Raw genomic sequence first — 23,599 nt, forward strand, 5'->3', positions numbered from 1 at the left:
TTTATTTATTCACTCATTCCAACCAGCTGTTACCCATCCCAGTCTTGGTCCAATCAGTATCACTTTATAAAGGCACATACATACATGCCTAGGTCACCTAATGGCAGCTTTCCACGTTGTTTGATGTCCAGCAGCCTCCCTATTTAGCCTCTTATCCCTGAGGTCACGCACCATGTTCATGACCCTGTTGCCTCATATGTCCGGACTGAGGCACCTACTCCCCGACCCCTGTCTGTTTACTGGGGCAATACTGTGCTGTTGTGGATGATGGATAGATGGAATAGTATAGCCTGGATCATGCCTGAGTATAATGCCGAGATGCATCCATGGAAGCAAGAGTTTTTTTTTGGGGTGGGTGGGGAGGGGGGATCCTGTGTATTTTAGCATCAGTAGTGTACTTCAGTAAAATAACTCTTGTCCTAGTCATGTACTTAATTCAGTACAATGAAATTATTTTAGTAGTACTCCTCTTGCTGTGTAGTCAGACTGAGATAATAGTAATGTATGTATAGTTCTGTCTTCTCTATATGTGGTCATGTTTTAAAATTTTCTACAGGTTTGTATTATGTATTTGCCTTGTACAGATTAATGATTGTATTACAGTGGGGATTCTCAGTGATTGGTATGTGATAATGTGTTCTACTTATGACAATGTTTTGTTTCAGTACCTTGTCCATTTTTGTCTATGTTGGTGCCATTGCTTTTATATTTAACCCTCGTGTCCAGCGACAGTGCTTTATTCTTGCCATCCCTAACTGATTTTATTCTGTTTAGAAGTTGATTGAAGAGAAAAGAGTAGATATTCCTTTGTTTACCCCACATTGATTGAATTTAATAGAAGTAGCCTGTGTGTCTGCAAGTGGGTTGGTGGAGGGTTAGTGCCCCTCCCTGTAAAACCACAAACTCAGAGACAAACGATCATCGCTTGTGGGATGTTGGCGTCTGGCTGTAGATAGAATACATAGCAAGAGTGGGTGCAAAATACAGTGGCATCTTTAATATTGTGTTCTTCCCACCTGCCAACAATTTTATTCCACTGCAGGGAGAGTGGTCAGAGTGAGAGGGATGAGTGTAGAGGTGTATTCTATGTGGCTTGGGGAATTGCCTAACACTTTTTCCTTAGCAGTTTATTCTGCACATTGGACACCAATATCCTTTTGTATGTTATTGATGCAAACTGTGTTGATACTAAAGCCTTGTAAATAACAGTCAGCTGCTGAGTTGCATGACAAGCTTTAATGTAGGGTACTGTGTGTAAGGGATCCACACTTGACAGAGTTGAAACCCACCTCTGCCATTGTATGGCCAAAGCTGCTTACTGGTAGGCTTTCTAAAGACATGGCTTGCTGTTCCTAGGTAAACATACATAATGCAATGCCATTAAGAGAATTAAAAAGCAATACGTTGGCTGAGAGTGATGGCTGCTGTCATTTCTAGAAAGATTTAAAAGGTTATAGAAGGATGGTTACCATCGTTTTGGGAGGTATCACCACAGGACTGAGTGACATGAGGCCAAGGGCCAGTATCTGGCTTTGTACCACACCTACTAGTGCTGGCTTTGTACCACACCTACTGGTGCGGGCTCTGTACCACACCTACTGGTGCGCAACACAACCACATTTACCAGGTACAGTAGTTACAGTCTGGGCTGAGACTGCTGCTGGTACTCATACATATCCTTTACATTTCACCTGTACCTTGCTTTGTAGAAGGGCTCTGTTCCAAGCTGGTGAGTTACTGCGTGCCACAGGAAGACATCTGCTTGCCTGTGGTTGGTGGGTCTGCTTGGCCAGGCAGACTGGAGTACAGCATCAACATTTAGATAGGCTTTGATGCTCTTCCTTCCATCCAAATGTGACCTTTATGATAAATGTGTCATAAGGCATAACATTTATTGTGCTCAGGTGAACTGGCAGCAGTGTCTCTGTTACCTCCCTTCTCTACCTCTCTGCCTCCTTCACCCTCCACACCTGTCACAACTCCTCCTTCCTTTTCTCTCCTTTGTTTCTTACTTTTCCTTGTTGTGTAACCTCTGTCCCTCTCCCATATTTCTCCTATCTCTTAATCTTCTCATCTTTCCCTAATCATAGTTTGGCATAGGCCTACAGCACAGACATAATGCTAGAGTGACTGTTAAGTGACCTACAAGAAGGTTGTTTAAATCTCTCTCTCTCTCTCTCTCTCTCTCTCTCTCTCTCTCTCTCTCTCACACATTTTTAATATTTTGTTAGTTTCCTTTGATGTTGTGTAAACGCAGGAAATAAAGTGTCACAAATGTTGCATAAACAAGGAAAAGGAAATCAGTCAAATATTGAAGGTTTGGGTGTGATAGGAAGCGTTAGGAGAAACACACTGAGGTGGTTTGGCCATGTGGAGAGGATGGAGAGCGAGAGACTGACGAGGAGAGTATATGTGAGTGAGGTGATGAGGGGGAGAGGGAGGGGGAGGCCAAGGATGAGATGGAGGGACGGAGTGGAGAGGTATATGAGAGAGGGGGGTGTGAGCTGGGAGCAGGGCAGTGAAATGGAAGGGTACAGGGCGACATGGAGGTGATTTGTTTGTGGCCACCCCTTACGGGATTAAGGCATCTAGCAATAGATAGATAGGAATAAGTTTGCTGTGGGGCCCAACCTGCGTATATCCATTAGTTTGCACACGATGGATTGGGGTTGTGTTTGGTGTTTGGGGTTGTGTTTGGTGTTTGGGGTTGTGTTTAGGGTTTGGGGTTGTGTTTGGGGTCGCTGCGTATAACTGATCTGTTTAGGGCCGGCCTTTGCAAGCGGAGGGATGGCTGTAGAGGACAATATAAAGGCGCAGTATAAAGAAATTAGGAGAAACACACTGAGGTGGTTTGGACATGTGGAGAGAATGGATAATGAAAGACTGACCGAGAGAGTGTATGTAAGTAAAGTGGAGGGAGGGAAAGACTGAGAATGAGGTGGAGAGATGGAGTTGAGAGGTATATGAGGGAGGGGGGAGTGAGCTGGGGGGAGGGGAGTCAAATGGTGGGTGACAGAGCGACTTGGAGGCGTTTTGTCTGTGGCCACCCTTTGCGGGATTAGGGCGTTGGGCTATAGATAGACAGATAGATAGATAGATGCAGAGTAGTCACGAAGAAATTGTTACTTTGAAATCTATAACACCTAGCCTGTATTTTCATCAGTTGAGGAAGCTCCCTAACACCTTTTTGTAGGTGATTTATTTTGCTTATTACACCTTACTGTCTTTCCCCGAGTTATACAAATCATTCCAATATCACCATCCTCTTTATAGATAATGTGTAGAAGGATAAAAGCTGGCCATTTCCAAAAATTAATCACTGAGGAAGAGGTGTTAGGGAGCCAAGAATAAATTGCTAAGGAAGAGGTGTTAGGAGCCTCATAATCCGTTAATATTGATAGGTCTTCCTGCAAATAAATATCCATATGTGAAAGAAAGAATAAAATAAAGGAATGAAATAAATAATGAAATAAAAGAATGAATGAAATAATGAATGAAATAAAGGAATGAAGTAAAAGAGATGCCACTGACTTAGTGTTGCTAAATTAATCCGTTGCATCCAGGCCTATCCTTGTCACGTTATTCGTGCTGGTTGCGAGTGATCTGACGTGACCTAGAGAAAGCCAGCCAATGTGCAGGGCATGTTAGTGTTGTTAAGCCCAATGTGCATCAGAATTGGAGTATGGTGGACTGTTGGCTGAAGTTCCCCTTTCTCCCACCATTCACCATTTCCATTTTGAAAGGTAGAGAGGAGACAGTGAATGGTTGTATAACTGTGTAAGGCTTGAGAGAGAGAGGAGATAGTGAATGTTTGTATAACTGAGTAAGGCTTGAGAGAGAGAGAGGGAGATAGTGAATGTTTGTATAAATGAATAGCAAGGCTTGAGAGATGGGGAGGGAGATAGTGGATGTTTGTATAAATGAGTAGTTAGGGTGTCGAGTTATATCGGTGCCAGTTTTTTAAGATGTTCCTCTGGCACCAAAAGGCATGGTGGTGGAGAGAGAACTGTTGATGCAATGGCAGTGATATGACTGAACTTCTCTACAACCCAGTTATACCAACATGCTTCACCTCCTTACCTGTCCCACCAACATCCTTCACCTCCTTCCCTGTCCCACCAACATCCTTCACCTCCTTCCCTGTCCCACCAACATCCTTCACCTCCTTCCCTGTCCCACGAAAGGAAGATAAAGAGCTGTACGAGGAGGACAACTTCAGCCTGCAGTCTACCAGGTTCACATTCTTTTGAACCTGGCATAACAACTACAATAATACCAGAAGGAGTATATTATGGCTATAAGTAACCCCTCCTGTTTATAATGCCTGTCCTAAATTGAATAAAAGCATTATTAGATGGCAAGAATAAAGTAGTCTGTCTGTGGGCTAGTTGGGTTAAACTGGGAATGCATTTTCTTCATCACACCTAAAGAGGGACATCGAGGTGTGTCCACCGTTTACCACCTTCACCATCTATCTGTCGTATGGCGTCCTCTTCCTCGTGGGATACGTCAAAGAGTTCTTCTACCCTCCATCATCGAAAGAAACAAACAGAGAGGTAGAGTGGACAGGGGATGACCCAGCACTCTGCCCACTTGTCCACCTTAAACACCCCTAAATTTACCTGCAAAGTGTTCTAATTGGTTTATATATCACAGTTAACGAGTAATAAGTAAGTCCTCATTATAAGTCACCCGTTTACCTGTGTTGCAAGACACCAGGTAAATGAAAACAGTACTAAATTACATTGAAAACTTTGAAGTAACTTTGAGTACGCCAAACCAATGTTACAGCACACGACTCCACAAGGTATGCTGTACTGTTTTGGCCTCTTTTCACCCTCACAATAATGCCAACTCATTACACCTGTTTCTTTGACTTTCATGCCTGTTTCTTAATCCCTCTGGACACTTACACTCTGGTGTGTTTTTGAAGCAATCTTTACTACACTCATTCCACTGCACGCATTTTCCACTACACTCATTCTTTACTCATTCTGCTGCTCACATTTTCCACAAGCTAGACTGTTCTCAATATTTTCCTTCCACAGCCTCATTGCCCACCAAACTCAGCCTATCCTGTCCATTCTTTGACTCATCATTCATATTTCTTCCCCCTCCCCCATCCCTCACAGGTTTTCATGGTGCAACACAGATCATGCAGTTACTGAGTGTGTCTGTTTGATGTTATTGGACTAAGCTCTATATAAATTTGATTGAAACTTTAAAATTTACATGTTTCAGTATACAATTAATCCTTCTTTTTTTTTTTTATTGCTGTTCTTTTGATAGGTCTTTATTTATTGTGATTTTTCATTCATTGATTTTTTGGACCCTACATCATGCCATCCATAGGTGAAAAAAAGGGGAAGAAGATATTTACTTATTTATATATTGTTTTTATTATTATTATTATTATTTAACTTGTTTACTGAGAGTAAATCAAAGAAAAATTGTGTATTAAATTTCCCATCTCATGTATAAAACTGATTTGGAAGTTTCCCTCCGGTAACCAATTTTATGTAAAGACAGTACAGTATATTGGAAAACCACCCTAACTTATAATGAGGACTGCCTGTAATCAATATATTGTAATTTAGCAAAAGTTGACAGTCAATTTACCCACTAGAGTCATTCCTACAGCCAATCCCTATTACCACATCTGAGGCAAATTGTTGACTTATTAGTTTTTACTTTATTTATTTCTTTGTTTATATCTTTGTATGGTTTTATCCAGTGTAGGTTAGACTTTCCAAGATTGAGGGTGTTTGATATAGCCTTTCTGTAGCCCTCAAAACTGGTCTTTTCCTAACCAGTAAAATTGATAGTCGTAAAAGAAACAAGAAATGAAGTCCCGTGGATTCAGTGTGTTAATCTGTTGGACCAAGGGACATTATTTTGGTTTCATTTTTTGCCATCATTGTGTGGTTTCATTTAGCTTGATGGTTTTTTTTTGAACTGGAGGGGTTAGATGAGATGGAGGGATGGAGTGGATAGGTATATAAGAGGGGGGGAGGTAAGGTGGAGGAAGGGCAGCGAAATGACAGGGGACAGGACAACATGGAGGCTGTTTGTTTGTGGCCACCCCTTATGAGACTAAGGCATCTGGTTATAGAGAGATAGACAGATAGATAGATAGAGCCCCTTCAGTATGAGCCCTTGCTAAGTTGAATTAAATCATCTGCTAATAAGAGCACTGATAGAAGAATGTCATGCAGATAAAATTAACAAAGACACTGGTAGAAGGATGTCATTTGTATCCAAACTCGTAAAAGGATGTCATGCATTTCCAAGGAGTCAAATGCCGCAGCCACCTCGCTAGAGCCTGGTGGTGTAGTGGTTAGAATGCCCCAGTTGGAGTGACGACTGTGTGTAGGTTCCATCCCCTCGAGTTGGCTGGAGGCTTTACGATCATACTGGTAATGCCATCAGGGGGTTAGCCTGGTCCTCTACCCTCGAATATACCGGACTGCAGTAACCTCACCTCGGGGCCCTATGCCTCAAAGGGGGTGCGGTAATATGGGATTGGCTGTTCACTCTCTTTTACCTCGTTGGAGTCCATTTCCGTTAAGGTGTGCCAGTGGGAGAGAAGCGGGTTAACCTCTGAGATATTTTTAAGACGACACCCTTCTCAAAACAGTGCATGCTGACCTCTCACGAGATCGTCAATGTCCCTGCAAAACCTCTTGAGTAGTTAGGGTAGGGTAGGTAGGAAGTTGATGTAAGTACTTAGGGTAGAGTAGGGGAGGAAGTTGATGTAAGTAGTTAGGATAGACGAGGGAGGAAGTTGGTGTAAGTAGTTAGAGTAAAGTAGGGAGAAAATTGGTGTAAGTAGTGAGGGTAGAGTAGGAAGGAAGATTTAGAGCTGTGTTTTAAAGATTTAGAGCTGTGTTTAAAGGTTTAGAGCTGTGTTTAAAGGTTTAGAGCTGTGTTTAAAGATTTAGAGCTGTGTTTAAAGGTTTAGAGCTGTGTTTAAAGGTTTAGAGCTGTGTTTAAAGATTTAGAGCTGTGTTTAAAGATTTAGAGCTGTGTTTAAAGGTTTAGAGCTGTGTTTAAAGGTTTAGAGCTGTGTTTAAAGTTTTAGAGCTGTGTTCAAAGGTTTAGAGCTGTGTTTTAAAGATTTAGAGCTGTGTTTAAAGATGTAGAGCTATGTTTTAAAGATTTAGAGCTGTGTTTAAAGATGTAGAGCTATGTTTTAAAGATTTAGAGCTGTGTTTAAAGTTTTAGAGCTGTGTTTAAAAGATTTAGAGCTGTTTAAAGATTTAGAGCTGTTTAAAGATTTAGAGCTGTTTAAAGATTTAGAGCTGTTTAAAGATTTAGAGCTTTGTTTAAAGATTTAGAGCTGTGTTCAAAGTGTTAGAGCTGTGTTTAAAAGATTTAGAGCTGTATTTAAAGATTTTGAGCTGTGTTTTAAAGATTTAGAGCTGTGTTCAAAGATTTCGAGCTGTGTTCAAAGATTTACAGCTGTGTTCAGTGATTTAGAGCTGTGTTCAGAGTAGTATAAGAGGTTCCTAGCACATCTTCCAAAGTGATTTATTTTGAATATTACACCTTAAGCTTTCATGTCATTTGAATTTTTTTTTTTTTTTTTTTTTTTTTTTCAGACATAACTCCTTCATTGTCGTGCAACATGGTGTGTAATATGCAGAATAAGTTGCTTAGGAAGAGATTTTAGGATATTTTCCAAGCCACTTAGAATATGATTACTTTACACCTCCTTCTCAGCAGTTCATTTTTCACCTCAACTTGATAATCATCCTGTATGTTATTGATGGCTCAGTGTCAGTATTGATATACAAGAGAGTGTCAAGGTGTAGTGGGCAAAAATAAATCACTAAAGAACAGTTGCTTAGGTGTTTCCAAAGGCACTTTTAGTAGAAGTGTCTGTACCAGAACCATTTTTTTGAGTTTGTGGCTTCAGTTGTATGCGTTATTATTATTACCATTATTGTTATTATTATTATTATTATTATTATTTCATGTTTGCTTTTGTCTTGTGTTCATTCACTATTTTTGTCATTTCATTCACAGCATTTTTCATTATTATTATTACTATCATTATCATTATTATTATTATTTTTTAGGTGTTTGTATTAATATCATTGTTATGCTGGTGTGTGGAGCTTCGTTCTTGCATTATAGTGATTTATTTGCCGGTACGAGCCCAGATTTTGCACACTGCCCTCCTCGGTTAAGGAAGCTCCCTAACACTTTTTCCTAGGTGACTTATTTTGCTTATTACACCTTACTGTTCTATTCTGTGTTACATAAATACTTCAAACATCACCATACACTACATAAATAATGTACAAAAGGATATTAGCCAGGCATCTCCAAAAATAAATCACAAAGGGAGAGGTGTTAAGAGTGTTCCTACCCTACAAGAATGTGAGCTTGTATCCCTGAGGCTTGTATTCTCATCGGTTGAGGAAGCCCCCTAACACCTTTTCCTAAGCAATTTATTTTTGGATATGGGGTGGTTACGATCCTTTTTGTGCATTTTATGTAGAGTATGGCCATATTGGAAAGATTTAAGTAACACAGAAGGGGAGGGTAAGGTGTAATAAATAAAATAAATTGCCTAGGGAAAGGTGTTAGGGGTTTAGAGGCTTTTTGACCCTCTCCTTTGCAGTTTAAATGCGTATTACATCTCACTGTTGTTGTGTGTGTTGCGTATGTTGCGTTTGTGTAGAGAGAACATGTATACTTAAGAGGTATGTTAAAAAATGGGCCGTGTGCCAGAATAACAGGTTTAGGGATGCCTTCATGTTGTGGCACTGCTATAACTGGCTGGATCCACTGCCCAGTTATACAAATGCCCCTCAACTCCCTTCTTGTCCCTCAAAAGAAGATGGATGGACTGCAAGTGAGGGGTAACTTTAGCCTGCAGGTTACTTGGTTTGTGTGTGGATGTGCTTGGGGTCACAGCACTAGCATAGACAGTAGTACAGGGTGGTAGTAGTAGTAGAAGTAGTAGTAATAGTAGCAGTGGTAGTAGTAGTATTTGTAGCCCAGGGTTCATCTGAAATGCGAACACAGTGGACTACATGCTGAAACTGTCCTCCTCTTGCAGTCCACCATCCTCCTTTTGTGGGATAGGGAGGGAAGTGAGGGATGTTTGCATAACCTGGTAGTGGAGGCACCCAGCCATACCAGTGCCACCACATGAAGGCATCCCTCTCCCTCACCACAACATAAACACAACATACATGGCACACACAAGAATGTAAAGGTGTCATATGCATAAATAAACTTGAGGAAGAGGCGAGGTGTTAGACAGCCTCCTAAACCAGTGAAAAAGACAACACCAAACAATAGAACAATTCCGTACACGCCTTCCACTAGACTGTGTGCCGCTACATCCCTAAACATCGGGTGTGTTCTCATCCTGGTGTTTTCTGGTACAGGGTTACGTCCCGCTGTACATCGGTTTTGAGAGCTTTTACACCAGGAATGTGTACCGGCGCATCCAGGACTGTTGGAACCGAGCCATCTGCAGCGTCCCCGGGGCAGAGATTGACCTCATGGAACGATACAGCCCCGACTACGGCTGGACCATGAAGTAAGTGTGTCCAGGAAGAGGTTTGGATATTTACCTCGCCTTGGAACAATTGTACCACGTTTGGAGAAGTTGTTTTTGTGGAAGGTACAGCAGTAATGGCCCAACCTGGACCCGTTTCTGTTATAAATAGACGTTGTTATATGACTGTAAGTGGTGAGAGGGAGGGAGGGAAGGTAGGCAGGGATTAGGATGGGGGAGGGAAAGGAGGTAGAAAGGGTGAGGATGGTGAAGGAGAGGAGGTAGGAAGGGTGAGGAAAGGGGAGGGAAAGGGGGCAGAAAGGGTGAGGATGGGGAAAGGTAGGGAAGGGTGAGGAGGAGGGGAGGGAAGGAAGGTAGGAAGGGTGAGAATGGGGGAGGGAGGTAGGTAGGAAGGGTGAGGAGAGGGGAGGTAGGGAAGGGTGAGGAGGATGGGGGAGGGTAGGAAGGGTGAGAATGGGAGAGGGAGGGAATGTAGGAAGGGATGAGGGTGGGGGAAGGAGGTAGGTAGGAAGGGTGATGAGGTAAGGAGGAGGGAAGGTAGGTAGGGATGAGGATGGGGGTGGGAGGGAAGGCAGGAAGGGTGAGGAAGAGAGGGAAGGGAGGAAAGGTAGGAAGAGTGAGGACGGGGAAGGAAATTAGATGGGAAGGGTGAGGGAAGGTAGGGAGGGGTGAGGAGGAGCAGATGGGGGAGGGTTCCGGAGAGGGATGCATTTGTACATTGAGACATTGCCACAACCTGCCATACATATGTCTCTCAGCTCCCTCCCTGTCCCGGCAAAAGATGAGGGTGGACTGCCGGAAGAGGTTAGAGTCAGCCAGCAGTCCACTGGGTTGACATTGAGAGTACTGTAGGGCCATAACAGCCATATCCTTTGATTGGTGGTCATTTTGGTGTTATTTTCAGACTGACCGGCAAGAGCCAGAAGTGCATCAACGTTGGTTCGTACAACTACCTTGGGTTTGCCGAGAACAAGGGTCCCTGTCACGATGCAGCCGAGAAAATCACAAAGGAGCTTGGCATCGCCACCAACAGCTCTCGCATGGAGCTTGGTAAATATCACAGGTTTAAAGTTTTCCCCTCAGTGTGGTAGAGTGGTACAGTGGCTGAGTGGTTGGTGTTACTAGGTACAAAACTCCCAGCTGGATATGCCAGGGTTGGAATATGGTGCGGAAAGCCAGTGCCACTTGACTCAGGTGTCCGTCCATCAGTTGTGGGCTGGAAGGTAAACTGAACACCCGGGCAACACCTAAAGGATGTAACTGTGATAACTTGGGTGTTTCAGTGCCTTGTATCCCAGGACAGACAGTTATTAATCTGTCACTGGTTCAAAAGACCTAATTTATGGAGATGAGCACTGAAAAAAAAAATGTCCACCTCTTGTACATCATTTAATTTGTATTTCAGGCACACTAGAGATCCACCGCCAGCTTGAGAGTCTTGTGGCAGAGTTCCTTGGTGTGGAGGACGCCATAACCTTTGGGATGGGTTTTGCCACCAATGTACTCAACCTGCCTTCCCTGCTGGGCCCAGGCTGTCTAGTGCTGTCTGATGAGTTCAACCACGCGTCACTCATCCTTGGTCTGCGACTCTCTGGTGCCACAGTCAAGGTATGTTGTTGTTTTTGTTGATGCTGAGATTGTGTGAACCTGGTGATCTATAGATAAGCAGGCACTTCAGCTGGATATGGCCAAAGATCATTCATTAGGGTTATGTTGAAGTTTGTGTGTGTTGTAAGAGAGTGATGAATGAGGTGAGTGTGCGGCATTGTAGTGTGAGAGGCAGCATTACACTGAGGGCAGAGTGGGATGGGTATGAGTTGTATTTTGTATTGTTACTAAAGTGGAGTCACATGGAGAGGCAGACTGACAAATGAGGAAGTGAAGGAGTGTTGTGGTGTGGATGTGGATGTGATAGGAAACGTTAGGAGAAACACATTAAGATGCTTTGGCCATATGGAGAGGAAGGAGAGTGAGGGACTGACAAGGAGAATGTATGTGAGTGAGGTGGAGGGGGGGAGAGGGAGGGGGAGGCCAAGGATGAGATGGAGGGATGGAGTGGAGAGGTATATGTGGAGGGGGGTGTGAGCTGGGACCAGGGCAATGAAATGGCGGGGAACAGAGCGACATGGAGGCGATTTGTTTGTGGCCACCCCATACGGGATTGAGGCGTCTGGCAATAGATAGATAGATAAACTAAAGTGGTGATTACAGTTAAAACTTTACAAACTTTCCGTCAGGTGTTCCGCCACAACGATGCTGAAGACCTCGAGAAGAAGCTGCGTGAGGCCATCATCTACGGCCACCCTCGCACTCGCCGGCCCTGGAAGAAGGCCATCATTGTGGTGGAAGGCATATACTCCATGGAGGGAAGCATATGTGACCTACCTAACTTCGTCAGGATCAAGAAGAAGTACAAGGTAGGAAAAAGTACTTAGGTCATCAGGATCATGAAGAAGTACAAGGTAGGAAAAAGTACTTAGGAGGTTGTGGAGAGAATGGAGAATGAAAGCCTGACTAAGAGGGTGTATGTAAGTGAAGTGGAGGGAGGGGGAGACTGAGGATGAGGTGGAGTTGAGAGGTATATGAGGGAGGGGTAAGTGAGCTGGGCGGAGGGCAGTCAAATGGTGGGTGATAGAGCCACTTGAAGGCGTTTTGTCTGTGGCCACCCTTTGCGGGATTAGGGCGTCAGGCTATAGGCAGATAGATAGATAGATAGTGTCTGTTTTACAAGGTTAGTATTGACAGTATTCACCCATTGACACAGTAACCATTTGTATAACTAGCAAGGTTGCATACGGTTGCCTGGGTCTTGAATCGTTGCATTAAATCTTCTGCAATGTTGATCTGCCGGTGTCTTGTCTGTACGGATGAGTTTCAAATTATCTGTTGGTGTTGGTTCAGCGGATGTTTTGAATGCTTTAAAAGGATTGGTCATGTGGAGTAGTTTTTATACTCATTAACTCATCACATCTTTTCACTTGGAAGCAATAAATATAGTGGTTATGGAAGATATGAGACGTTTAAATATAAGCGAAGACGACGTGGAGGACAGAGATAGATGGAAACGACTCATATCACATCCAACCCTGACACTGGGAAGTGAAGGACGCTAAAAAAAAGGTGATGATGATAATGATGATGATGATGAAGCAGTAAATGTGTAACTCGGCCTCATGGAGTGCATAGAGGCTTCTGAGAGTGCTAATCCTCGTATGTTTTCATCTGTTTCAGACCTACCTGTACGTTGATGAGGCTCACAGCATTGGTGCGTTGGGTCCTCGCGGCGGTGGTGTGGTGGATTACTATGGTGTGGACCCAAAGGATGTGGATATTCACATGGGCACCTTTACAAAGAGTTTTGGTGCAGCGGGTGGATACATTGCTGGTGACAAGGTACGTTCTGGTTGATATATTGTTGTTTGGTGTTACAGACTTCGGTACGGTTAATGCTAGGGATCGTTTCATGTCATTTACAAGGCCCCAACATGCTTGCATACATCGGCCTATGTCATCTAATGGTGGCTCTCCATGTTGCTCGATCTCTGGCAACCCCCCCCTGTTCAGTTTCTTATCCCTGAGGTCACACTCTATGACTGCATCCCAGGTCTTTTTTGGTCAGCCTCTCGCAACTCAAAATGTCATCGTCAAGTGAGGGGGGGGTATAATGAGGATTCCTTTTCGATAATGTTAACAGACTTACCAGATGTGATTGTCTAAGGTGATACATGGCATTATCAGTGACGCTGTTATCTTGTTTATGGTGTGGGTTGGAGGGAGGGCAGCTTGACAGTGGAGGGGAGGGAGATAGGGAGAAGGTTGAGGGATATTTGTGTGTCTGGGCAGTGGCACAGTGTTGTTATATTTATGCCATTATAATGAAGGCATCTCTATACAGGACCTGGGACATTGAGCTTAATGGTAATGATGACAGTGACTAATAATAATAATAATAATGGCACTCATCATCCACTCACTTGATGTAGAGCTGCTCTTGGATGTCTGCCCTTTCCTCTCCTCCATCCTGCTTTCCTTCCATCCTCTTCTGTCTTTTTTTTCTTCATTCTTTCCTCGTCTTTCTCCCTACGGGTAACTGTACATTCCCTTCTGTCTTTCTTTCCTTCATTCTTTCCTCTTCCTTCTGCCTGTGGGTGACTTTACACTCCCTCTTCTGTCTTTCTTTCCTTCATTCTTTCCTCTTCCTTCTGCCTGTGGGCGACTCTACACTGAGTGACAAGCCAAATGGTTTCCTGTACACCAGGAAACCATTTACAATGCTGAGTGGTAACCATATAACCAAATTTTGGCACCTGGTGGTTTAGTGGGTAAGTACGGCTCTCCAATCGGATTGAGCCGGTGAAGGTTTATATCCAAGGGGTGGTTGGGGTTTATTGCTCACGTAATGCCACTCAGGGATGAGTGAGGCTGGTCACTCTCATCTTAAATGTCAGGACCAACTTGCCTAGCCCTGGGCTCCTACGCTCCTCATGGGGCAACGTAGGATTGGATGATTGATTGATAATAGTAGTAGTAATGATAATAATAATAATAATAATAGTAATCATTATCATCATCATCTGGACCTCCTTTCCTACCCAAGGGCAGGGTGAGGAGTAACAATGTCCAGAATAATAATAATAATAATAATGATAACAATAATAATAATCTGGGTTATGGCCATGTATGTGGGTGCTCACACCCAGGTGAGAGTGAATGGAGATTTGAGTGATGAGTTTTCCGTGAATGTTGGTGTGCATCAGGGGTCAGTCTTGAGTCCCATGTTGTTTATCATGGTACTTGAAGCCCTTTCACGTGACTTTAGAAACGGACTCCTGTGGGAGTTGTTGTATGCTGATGATTTGGTGTTGATTGCAGAGAATGAAAGGGAGGCGGAGGAAAGGTTTAGGAAGTGGAGAGATGGTATGGGGCAAAAGGGTTTAAGGGTAAATGCAGATAAAACAAAAGTGATGATATCTAGGGTTGGTGGCGGTACTGTCAAAGACGAGGGAGAGTGGCCATGTGCAGTTTGCCACAAGGGCGTGGGAAGTAATTACATCTTGTGCGGTGTGTGTGATAAATGGGTGCATAAGAGATGTAGTGGTATCAGAGGTAGACTGCGAGATAATGCTGATTTTATGTGTACGGCGTGCCGGGGTGAGCAGGTGGAGATTGTCAGACGTGAAAGGATTGAACTTGCTGGTGAATCTCTTGAGTGTGTGGAAGAGTTTTGTTATTTGGGAGACATGTTGTGTGTTGGAGGTGGGACTGGAGCTAGCTCTGTGGCTAGGGTGAGAAGTGGTTGGAAGAAGTTCAGGGAGCTCTTGCCTCTCCTGACATTGAGAGGGCTCTCCCTACGTGCTAAGGGGTCTTTGTATGCAGCATGTGTTAGGAGTGTAATGCTGTATGGCAGTGAGACCTGGGCAGTGAAGGAGGAAGATATTCGCCGGCTCAGACGTACAGAAATGACAATGATTAGGTGGATGTGCAGTGCGTCCCTGCATCCAAGGCCTGGAGGGGCTGGGTTTACAATGGAAGAGTTGAGAGGTAGGATGGGACTGGAGTGTATTGGTGTTGCGATGAGGAGAGGTAGATTGAGGTGGTTTGGACATGTGGAGAGGATGGGGGATGATAATTGGGTGAGGAAGGTGAGAAATGTTAATATTGGGGGTGGAGTTATGAGGGGTAGACCGAGAAAGACATGGGATGAGGTCATTAAGTGTGACCTTAGGGTTAAGGGACTGAACAGGGAGGTTGCAATGGATCGTGCAGCGTGGAGAGCTGCCATTAGGTGACCAAGGCCGACACATGCAAACATGTTGGAGCCTTTAAAAACGAAACGAAACGATTCTTATTTCTCAAATGCACCAAATCTTCATAATGAATTCATTAGTGTTCAAGAAAAGTGTAGTTGTAGTAGTAGTAGTAATAGTAGTATAGTACAAGTAGTAGCTGTAGTAGCAGTAGTAGTAATAGTAGTAGTAGTAGTAACAGTAGTAGCAGTACAGTAAAATTCCAATTATTTGGCAGTTGATTATTCATTAGATCCAATATTTCGGCAGTTTTGAGAAATAGTCCCATTTACAAACGTCTGTGATTGTTCATGAGATGTTCGGAATCATCTTGGCGGTCCAGGAAGTGTTATCTGTGACTTACAGGCCTACTGTTTCATTACACTTGTATATGTCCACTAGTTTCTATATTTCTCAGATTCAGGTATAGTACTGTATTGATTACAATATTGCACAGTATCATACAGTACAGTAACCACCCCCCCAAATTAGCAACAGTTACTTTCCAAGTCCTCTCGCTGATTCTTGTAATTCGCTAATTCTTGACACCTTCCTGGAAATAGCATTTACTGGTAATTGTGTACCAGTAGCCCATAAACCACTGATACTGTAATGCTATCTATCTATCTATCTATAGCCCGACGCCCTAATCCCGCAAAGGGTGGCCGCAGACAAAACGCCTCCAAGTCGCTCTGTCACCCACCATTTGACTACCCTCCCCCCAACTCACCCCCCCCTCCCTCAAATACCTCTCAACTCCATCCCTCCATAAATAAACATAGCTTGTTAAACCTGTTTCCCTGTTGTTTTTAGCTGTATGGCTGCGACAACTCTTGTTTGATTCCTCGGCATAATGGTGGAAGGGACTGTCCTAAATGTTTAACTAAACCTAACGTAACTGAGTTTAACTGTACCTAATAATGTAACCAAATCAAACCTAACCTAAAGTCAGAAAAATACATAAAATTAAATGGAGGAATATGAATTGGTAAGGTCTTTCTGATGAAAGTTAAACGTACATTTAGCACTCATTCTTTTGTTTATTTTTGTGTTTATATGTGAAAGAGAGAGTATTGATGCAAACAGTTATGTATTCCATTAACCCCTTAATAACCCCTGGTGTTGAACAGCCTTTTACAGTACCGGTGTCAGTGATGTCGAATTAATGTGAGCTATAAAAAAACATGAACAATTATGGGAAGGGAACAAAGCTCACTGGTATGTTTACACAACTCTACGATACGATTCCAAGCAGTCAGGCGGTCGCTTAATCTCAGGTGGTTTCGCCATATGGCACATGCAGCGCAACTTTATCAATTCTCCTGTGAATTAGTGAATCATAGCGTGGGTTTGGGAAGCTAAATAACACATTGCTTGGTTTTCCAGACAAGTCTCTTCACATCTTTAAGAAAAATAATTGCTTTCAGAAGAATGGAAGAAGCTCACTCTACGTACTTTGCATCAGTACTCTCTCTTTCACACATAAACACAAAAACGAACAAAAGAATGAGCGCTAAATGTATGTTTAACTTTCATTCAAACGGCCTTACCAATTCATATTTCTCCAGTTTATTTTATGTATTTTATTTTGTGTTCGGAGAGAGTACTGTATACCGTACTCACTCCAAACACATTTGTAATAATATAAGTAGTGATGGCAGTGTTCATCAGTACAAATGGTGTACTGAGCAGGTAGGTAATATTCTCTATCATTTTGGAGTTGAGAGGTATATGAGGGAGGGGGGGGTGAGTTGGGGGGAGGGCAGTCAAATGGTGGGTGACAGAGCGACTTGGAGGCGTTTTGTCTGCGGCCACCCTTTGCGGGATCAGGGCGTCGGGTAACAGATAGATAGATAGATTTTGGCCATCCAGGAAGTGTTATCTGTGACTTGTAGGCCTACTGTATCATTACACTTGTATATGTTCACTAATTTATATATATTTTAGATTCAGGTACAGTACAGTACTGTATTGATTACAGTCTTATACAGTATCATACAGTATACAGTACTCTCTCCAAACACATTTGTAATATCATAAGTGGTGATGACAGTGTTCACTGATACATATAAGGTACTGAGTGGGTAGGTTTTTCAATTATTTGGCAAATCCAGTTTCTCGGCATTGGCCTGGTCCTGTAGATGCCGAATGATTGGACTTTTACTGTAGTGGTAGTAATAGTAGTGTAGTAGTAGTAGCAGTATTAATAGTAGTAGTTGTAACTGCAGGCTGATTTGAAGCATGAATCTAGTGGAGTGCAACCACCATCTTCCTTTTGAGGGAGGGGGAAGGAAGTACAGGGACATTTGCATAACAGGGCAGGGGAATTGATGAGTAATATTGATGCCACCACACACAGGCATCCATCTCAAGAGGTGTAGTGACAATAAAGATAAGTTTGTTTTGTTCTGTTTATATAGAAGGTTTGTTTTGTTTTGTTTATAAAGAAGGTTTGTTTTGTTTTGTTTATAAAGGTTTGTTTGTTTTGTTTATAAAGAAGGTTTGTTTTGGTTATAAAGAAGGTTTGTTTTTTTTGTTTATAAAGAAGGTTTGTTTTGTTTTGTTTATAAAGGTTTGTTTGTTTTGTTTATAAAGAAGGTTTGTTTTGTTTATAAAGAAGGTTTGTTTTGGTTATAAAGAAGGTTTGTTTTTTTTGTTTTGTTTATAAAGAAGGTTTGTTTTGTTTTGTTTATAAAGGTTTGCTTTCTTTTGTTTTGTTTATAAACACTCCAACATGGGTGATTTTAACCCCTCCTCCTCCCAACCTGACAGGAGCTAATCAACTACTTGCGAGTCACCAGCCACGCCCAGGTGTACGCCGCCTCCATGCCACCCCCTGTAGCCCAGCAAATCATCACCTCCATGTCTCTCATCATGGGCAAGGACGGCTCCAGTGAAGGTTAGGCCGCAGTACTGTGTTTTTGTAGGCAGAAGTCCAGGGGCATATTCTCATGGGGTCCAGAAACTCCCTAACACCTCTTCCTAACTGATTTTGCTGGCTGAAGTCCATGCATGTATTCTCATGGGGTCCAGAAACTCCCTAACACCTCTTCCTAACTGATTTATTGTGCCTATTATACTTGCCATCATCCTCTGTGTTATTTAAATTGTTCTGATATCACCACACTTTGCATTTATTAACCAGTCATGTTCGGAAATAAATCAGTAAGGAAGAAGTGTTAGGGAGCTTCCTGTCATGCCTGTATACTCATCTGGTAAGGAAGCTCCCTAACACTTCTTCCTGATTGATTTATTTTGCATATTATTCTATGCCATCATCCTCTGTGTTAGATTATTGTAATATTGCCATACTCTGCATTAGCAATATCTATCTGTTGGTCTATCTATAGCCCTAATCCCGCAAAGGGTGGCCATGGACAAAACTCCTCCAAGTCGCTCTGTCACCCACCATTTGACTGCCTTCCCTCCAACTCACTCCCCCCTCCCTCATGTACCTCTCAACACCATCCCTTCACCTCATCGTTGGTCTTCCCCTCCCCCTCCCTCCCTCCACTATAGTAATACACAGAACTATATTAACCAGCCATATCTCAAAATAAATCAGTAAGCAAGAGGCGTTAGGGAGCTTCCATAACCTCCAAGAATATGCACTCAGGGATGATATTTACAAACCATTTTATCATTTTTACCTGATGGTCGAGAGTCCAGAGCGCCAGACAGCATAGCCTACCTTTTTTTTTGCTGTTTTTTTCTTCTTCATTTCACTATAATATTCAGTGATTTAAAATTTGAAATATTTGGTGATTCCCTCTTTTTTTTCTCTTCATTATAATATTCACTGATTTTAATGTGAAATGTTTGGTGCAGTGTGAATAAAAACGATGTATATACCAGCACCTGCATAGACGGTTTCAGCTTAGGACGGTTTATAAATGCCTCCCCTGATTATTGACATCACTGCACACCACACCACCTCCCTGGCAGTGTTTAAATGGGGCAGAAAAAACTTTGGCTGCGTCTCAGATATAGGGAGTTCGCATTTTTATTTATTTACAGTGTCATCATCATCATCATCATTATCATCATCATCATCATTATCATCATCATCATCATCATCATCATCATCATCATCATCATCATCATCATCATCATCATCATCATCATCATCATCATCATCATCATCATCATCATCATCATCATCATCATCATCATCATCATCATCATCATCATCATCATCATCATCATCACCATCATCATCATCATCACCATTATCATCATCATCATCATCATCTGGACTTCCTTTCCCATCCTAGGGCAGGGTGAGGAGTAGCAATGTCCAGACAGCCTAGGTTTGCCCATTTTACAGTCAAAACATCATAAGTTGAACCACAGCGGTCTCTAGGGTAATTTGACTTAACGAATTTTCTGACTAACTGGAAAATCTATCTATCTGTCTATTGCCAGATGCCTTAATCCCATAAGGGGTGGCCACAAACAAATCACCTCCATGTCGACCTGTCCCATGTCATTTCACTGCCCTGCTCCCAGCTCACACCCCCCTCTCTCATATACCTCTCCACTCCATCCCTCCATCACATCCTTGGCCTCCCCCTCCCTCTCACCCCTCCACTTCACTCACATACATTCTCCTTGTCAGTCTTTGCTGTCCATCCTCTCCACATGGCCAAACCAGAAAATAATTGCAAAAAAGCTATATAATCCCTCTATAGTTGCAAATTATATGTGATTATTTATTAACACTAAACTAAAGTAGCATTTATAAAGCAGTAAAAGTAAGCGATAAAAACAGTTGGGTGCATGTCATAGGCTAGGACAGGGGGTTGCATAGATGGAGGGTTGCAACAGTTAATTACATCAAGTTCTGCACTTATTTTACTTTACAATCACTTAAACTAAAATATAACACTTGGAATATAACAAACTCTATTTATTTTCTTATCTACGTGCTGTGTTAGGAGCAGTAGTGTGTGAGTTTGTATGTCATGTGGAGAGTTTGAAAAAAGATTGACTAGGAGGGTGTAGGTGAGTGAGGGGGAAGGGCAGGAGACAGAGGATATTGTGGAGGAACGGGGTAGAGAGGTGGAGGAGAGAAGAAGGAGACTAAGGATGATGTGGAGGGATGGGGTGCAGTGGTAAATGAATAAGGGTCTTGTGCATAGGAGGGAGGGCAGCCTGATGTTGGAGAGGATGACATGGAGGCAGTTGGTTTGTGGCCACCCCCATTGGGATTAAGACGTCTGGCTAATGATAGATAGGGACAGCATGCCGGCTGGGATGTTGGTGTGGTGGTGGTCTGACGTAAATAATGTTGACGTCAGTAGTGTAGCCTTGAGCCCCCCACACCCCAGCCCTTGTGGGTCTTTGTGGAAGTACTAAAGGATTGACTGATATTGAAAGTGAGAGTATACCATTATGGATGTAGCCGTGTGTTAAGTGTTGTGGCCATGTGCTTAACACTTGTGTTGTGAACAGGAAGGCAAAGGGGTTGTTGTAGCACAGCATTTAGGATGTTTGATGGTAACCACATAGTCATATAGATGCCTGATGGTGTAGTGCATTACAACACTGCAAAGGATGTGTCCCACAAGGCATGCAAAGGATTGTTGGGGTTATTTAACTATATAATGTCACTCAGGTGTGAGTGATCACCCTTGCCATATGTTGTCACAGAGTACCCTAGCCATGCACCCCAACTCCCCCTGTCGGCCAGTAAATCATTGCATTATTAATTTTAATATATATATATATTTTAGGCAAGTAAAAAGGAACCAAAGGCTAGAAGACTGTAAATTGTTCCCTCTGGTTAAAAAAAAAAAAAAAAAAGGACAGGCTACCCAGCTAGCTAAACCCCTGTGCGCTGTACCAGACCTATTGTGTTTTCATCCCTCGCTCAGAACTTTTCATCGCACATGGGAGACATCCTTTGCCTTGATGATTTAAACATATGGCTGTTAGTTGTGTTGGTGTTATAGTCACGGTGCACGACTCTGAGGTCTTTATTATTGTGCTCTGGCAACCTCCCATTCAAAAGTGCATCTGATTTCGTGTATAATATGAGACGCATGTGATTTGTGTATAATATTCGTGTATAATATAATCGTGTATAATAATATAATTCGTGTATAATATGATATGAAATCGGACGCACTTTTGAATGGTAGGTAGCCAGGGTACGATAATGACAACCTCAGAGTCGTGCGCCGCGACTATAGTATATTGTCATTCTTTAAATTAAATCTTTTCCAGATGCAGTCGTAGGAGGGAGTGATCAGTCCTTTGATCCTGGCTGATGTCCTTTGTAATTTATTCTTGCCATAACGTGGTTTTATTCTGCCTGGGGGAGACCTTTAGTATTGATGTCATTAATGGAAGTTAATACTGTGCTCTTGATGGGGCAGCACAGGATTGGATGGTGGAGGGATGGAGGGATTATGTAAGCCATCCAGTTTTTGAAAATCAATCTTACGCCCAAGAAAATCATCTGGAAATGGCAAGAATAAACAAAGACCTGCCTGGTGTATGTGTTAAATAAAGCCGGTATAATTAATGGTAACACAAGTGCAGTTTTCAGCAGGTTACAGCAAGATTCCCTGATGCTGTACAGTAGATTGGCAGGAATCATATCTATGTACACTCAAACCTCGATTTAAGGGACTAAAAGGGGGAATCAACGTGTCCCTTACTTGAAAATGTCCCTTGTTTTACCACATATAAAGACAATCTTATTATGAAACACCATGATCTTATCTTATTTATTTGATTATGAATATTATTTTACGGGTACTGTATAAAGAAATATATTAATGTGTATAACCTAGACATTACGTATCATTTTTGAATGGTCTTGTCCGTTTGTCAGGTAGAATATGGAGTCCCTTAATTCCGAAATCCCTTAAATCGAGGTTTGAGTGGAACTATTGGTAACACAATTGCAGGTGTCAGCAGGGTATAACTAGATCCCCTGATGCTGTACAGTGGATAGGCGGAATCATACCAATATACTGAACTGATATGGTGTGGAAGAGACAGCCTTTTGCCAACTTTGTACCCTTCGCCATGGTGGCCAGTTGGTTCACATTGCCGGCTGTTTGACCCTACACGGTCTTGGTGTCCATCTGTCCTGTGTGGGGTGGTGGGTGGTGTGGTTGCATGAGGGGCGGGGTAACTGTGGTAGCCTGGATGGTGCTGTGGCCTTGTATCCCATGTTTTAGCTTGTAAGTTCATACCTTCCACAGTGATTATATATATATTTTTTAATGGCTAGCTTATCATCATCATCATCATTATTATTATTATTATTATTATTATTATTATTATTATTATTATTATTTTTATCTGTGCATGTGTGGGCTGTGGTGTACAATGTAGCATTTTCAACGCTGCATGATTTCTGGCTGCTCCCTGAACTATAAATATATAAAACCCTCCTCATTGCCCTTCCTCTGCCATTAGGGTGTCCTTCCCCCAACTCACCAGCCTCATTTATACCTCTCCACCCCATCCCTCCAACAGATCATCCCCCATCCACCTCACTGACACACTCTCCTAGTCAGTCTCGTTCTCCATTGCCTCCACCTTACCAAACCACCTGAGGACCCTTTTCCATACCAAACCACCTGAGGACCCTTTTCCAAACATTTTCTTGTATATAGTAAATTTCAGTATTCTCTCCTAACATGAATGGCTCCCTTCTGTGCCATAACATCTTTTTACCTAATTCTTGATGATCCCAGACAAATCCCTTCAATATAGAGCAGACTTTTCAAATTTAAGACATTAGTTTGAGCCTCACCGACCTCTTCTCTTTGTTGTAGTGCTTTTTTTTTTTTTTTTTTTTTTTTTTTTTTTTTTTTTAATGCAAGGAAGAAGGAACCAAAGGCCAGGAGCCCACTGGAGAGGGGGGCCTTCATGTGATGGCACTGCTACAACCAGGCAGATCCACTGCCCTGGTATACAAACATCCCTCAACTCCCTCCCCATCCCCCAGAGAAGAAAGATAGTGAACTGCAGTGTGCAACTTCAGCCTGCAGTCCACAAGGTTCAAATTTAAGTGAGCCTAGGTTTACAAGAACAGCAACAATGACAACAACAGTACTGGCCTACAATGGTGTTTATCATTTCATTTCATTCATTTATAAAGGCTCTTCATGTTGCTCAGTCTCTGGCAGCCTCCCAAATTAGTCCCTTATCCTTGAGGTCATACTCTATGACCTCATCCCAGGTCTTTTTTAGGCTGCCTTGACCCTTGACTGATTATATTGGTCTGAAAATAGCAAGATAAAATGGTCTAATA

The 23,599-nt window shown here is 42.5% G+C and overlaps 2 protein-coding genes across 2 annotated transcripts in view; both read left to right on the forward strand.

Moving 5' to 3' along the window:
• The window catches only part of LOC145409769 (uncharacterized), a 265,348-nt gene that overhangs the window by 188,065 nt on the left and 53,684 nt on the right, over positions 1-23,599 (forward strand). The gene's annotated exons all lie outside the window — the stretch shown is intronic.
• Positions 1-23,599, forward strand: part of lace (serine palmitoyltransferase long chain base subunit) — a 63,878-nt gene that overhangs the window by 25,610 nt on the left and 14,669 nt on the right. The window contains exons 3-9 of the mRNA XM_080280067.1: positions 4,431-4,556; positions 9,405-9,559; positions 10,443-10,588; positions 10,944-11,146; positions 11,776-11,955; positions 12,770-12,931; positions 18,097-18,223. Of these exons, the coding sequence (XP_080136193.1) occupies positions 4,431-4,556; positions 9,405-9,559; positions 10,443-10,588; positions 10,944-11,146; positions 11,776-11,955; positions 12,770-12,931; positions 18,097-18,223 (1,099 nt within the window). The remainder of the gene's footprint in view (positions 1-4,430; positions 4,557-9,404; positions 9,560-10,442; positions 10,589-10,943; positions 11,147-11,775; positions 11,956-12,769; positions 12,932-18,096; positions 18,224-23,599) is intronic.

This window comes from Coenobita brevimanus, chromosome 83, assembly GCF_032717465.1.
Source record: "Coenobita brevimanus isolate Jiangsu-jjx chromosome 83, ASM3271746v2, whole genome shotgun sequence".
Lineage (NCBI taxonomy): Eukaryota > Metazoa > Arthropoda > Malacostraca > Decapoda > Coenobitidae > Coenobita > Coenobita brevimanus.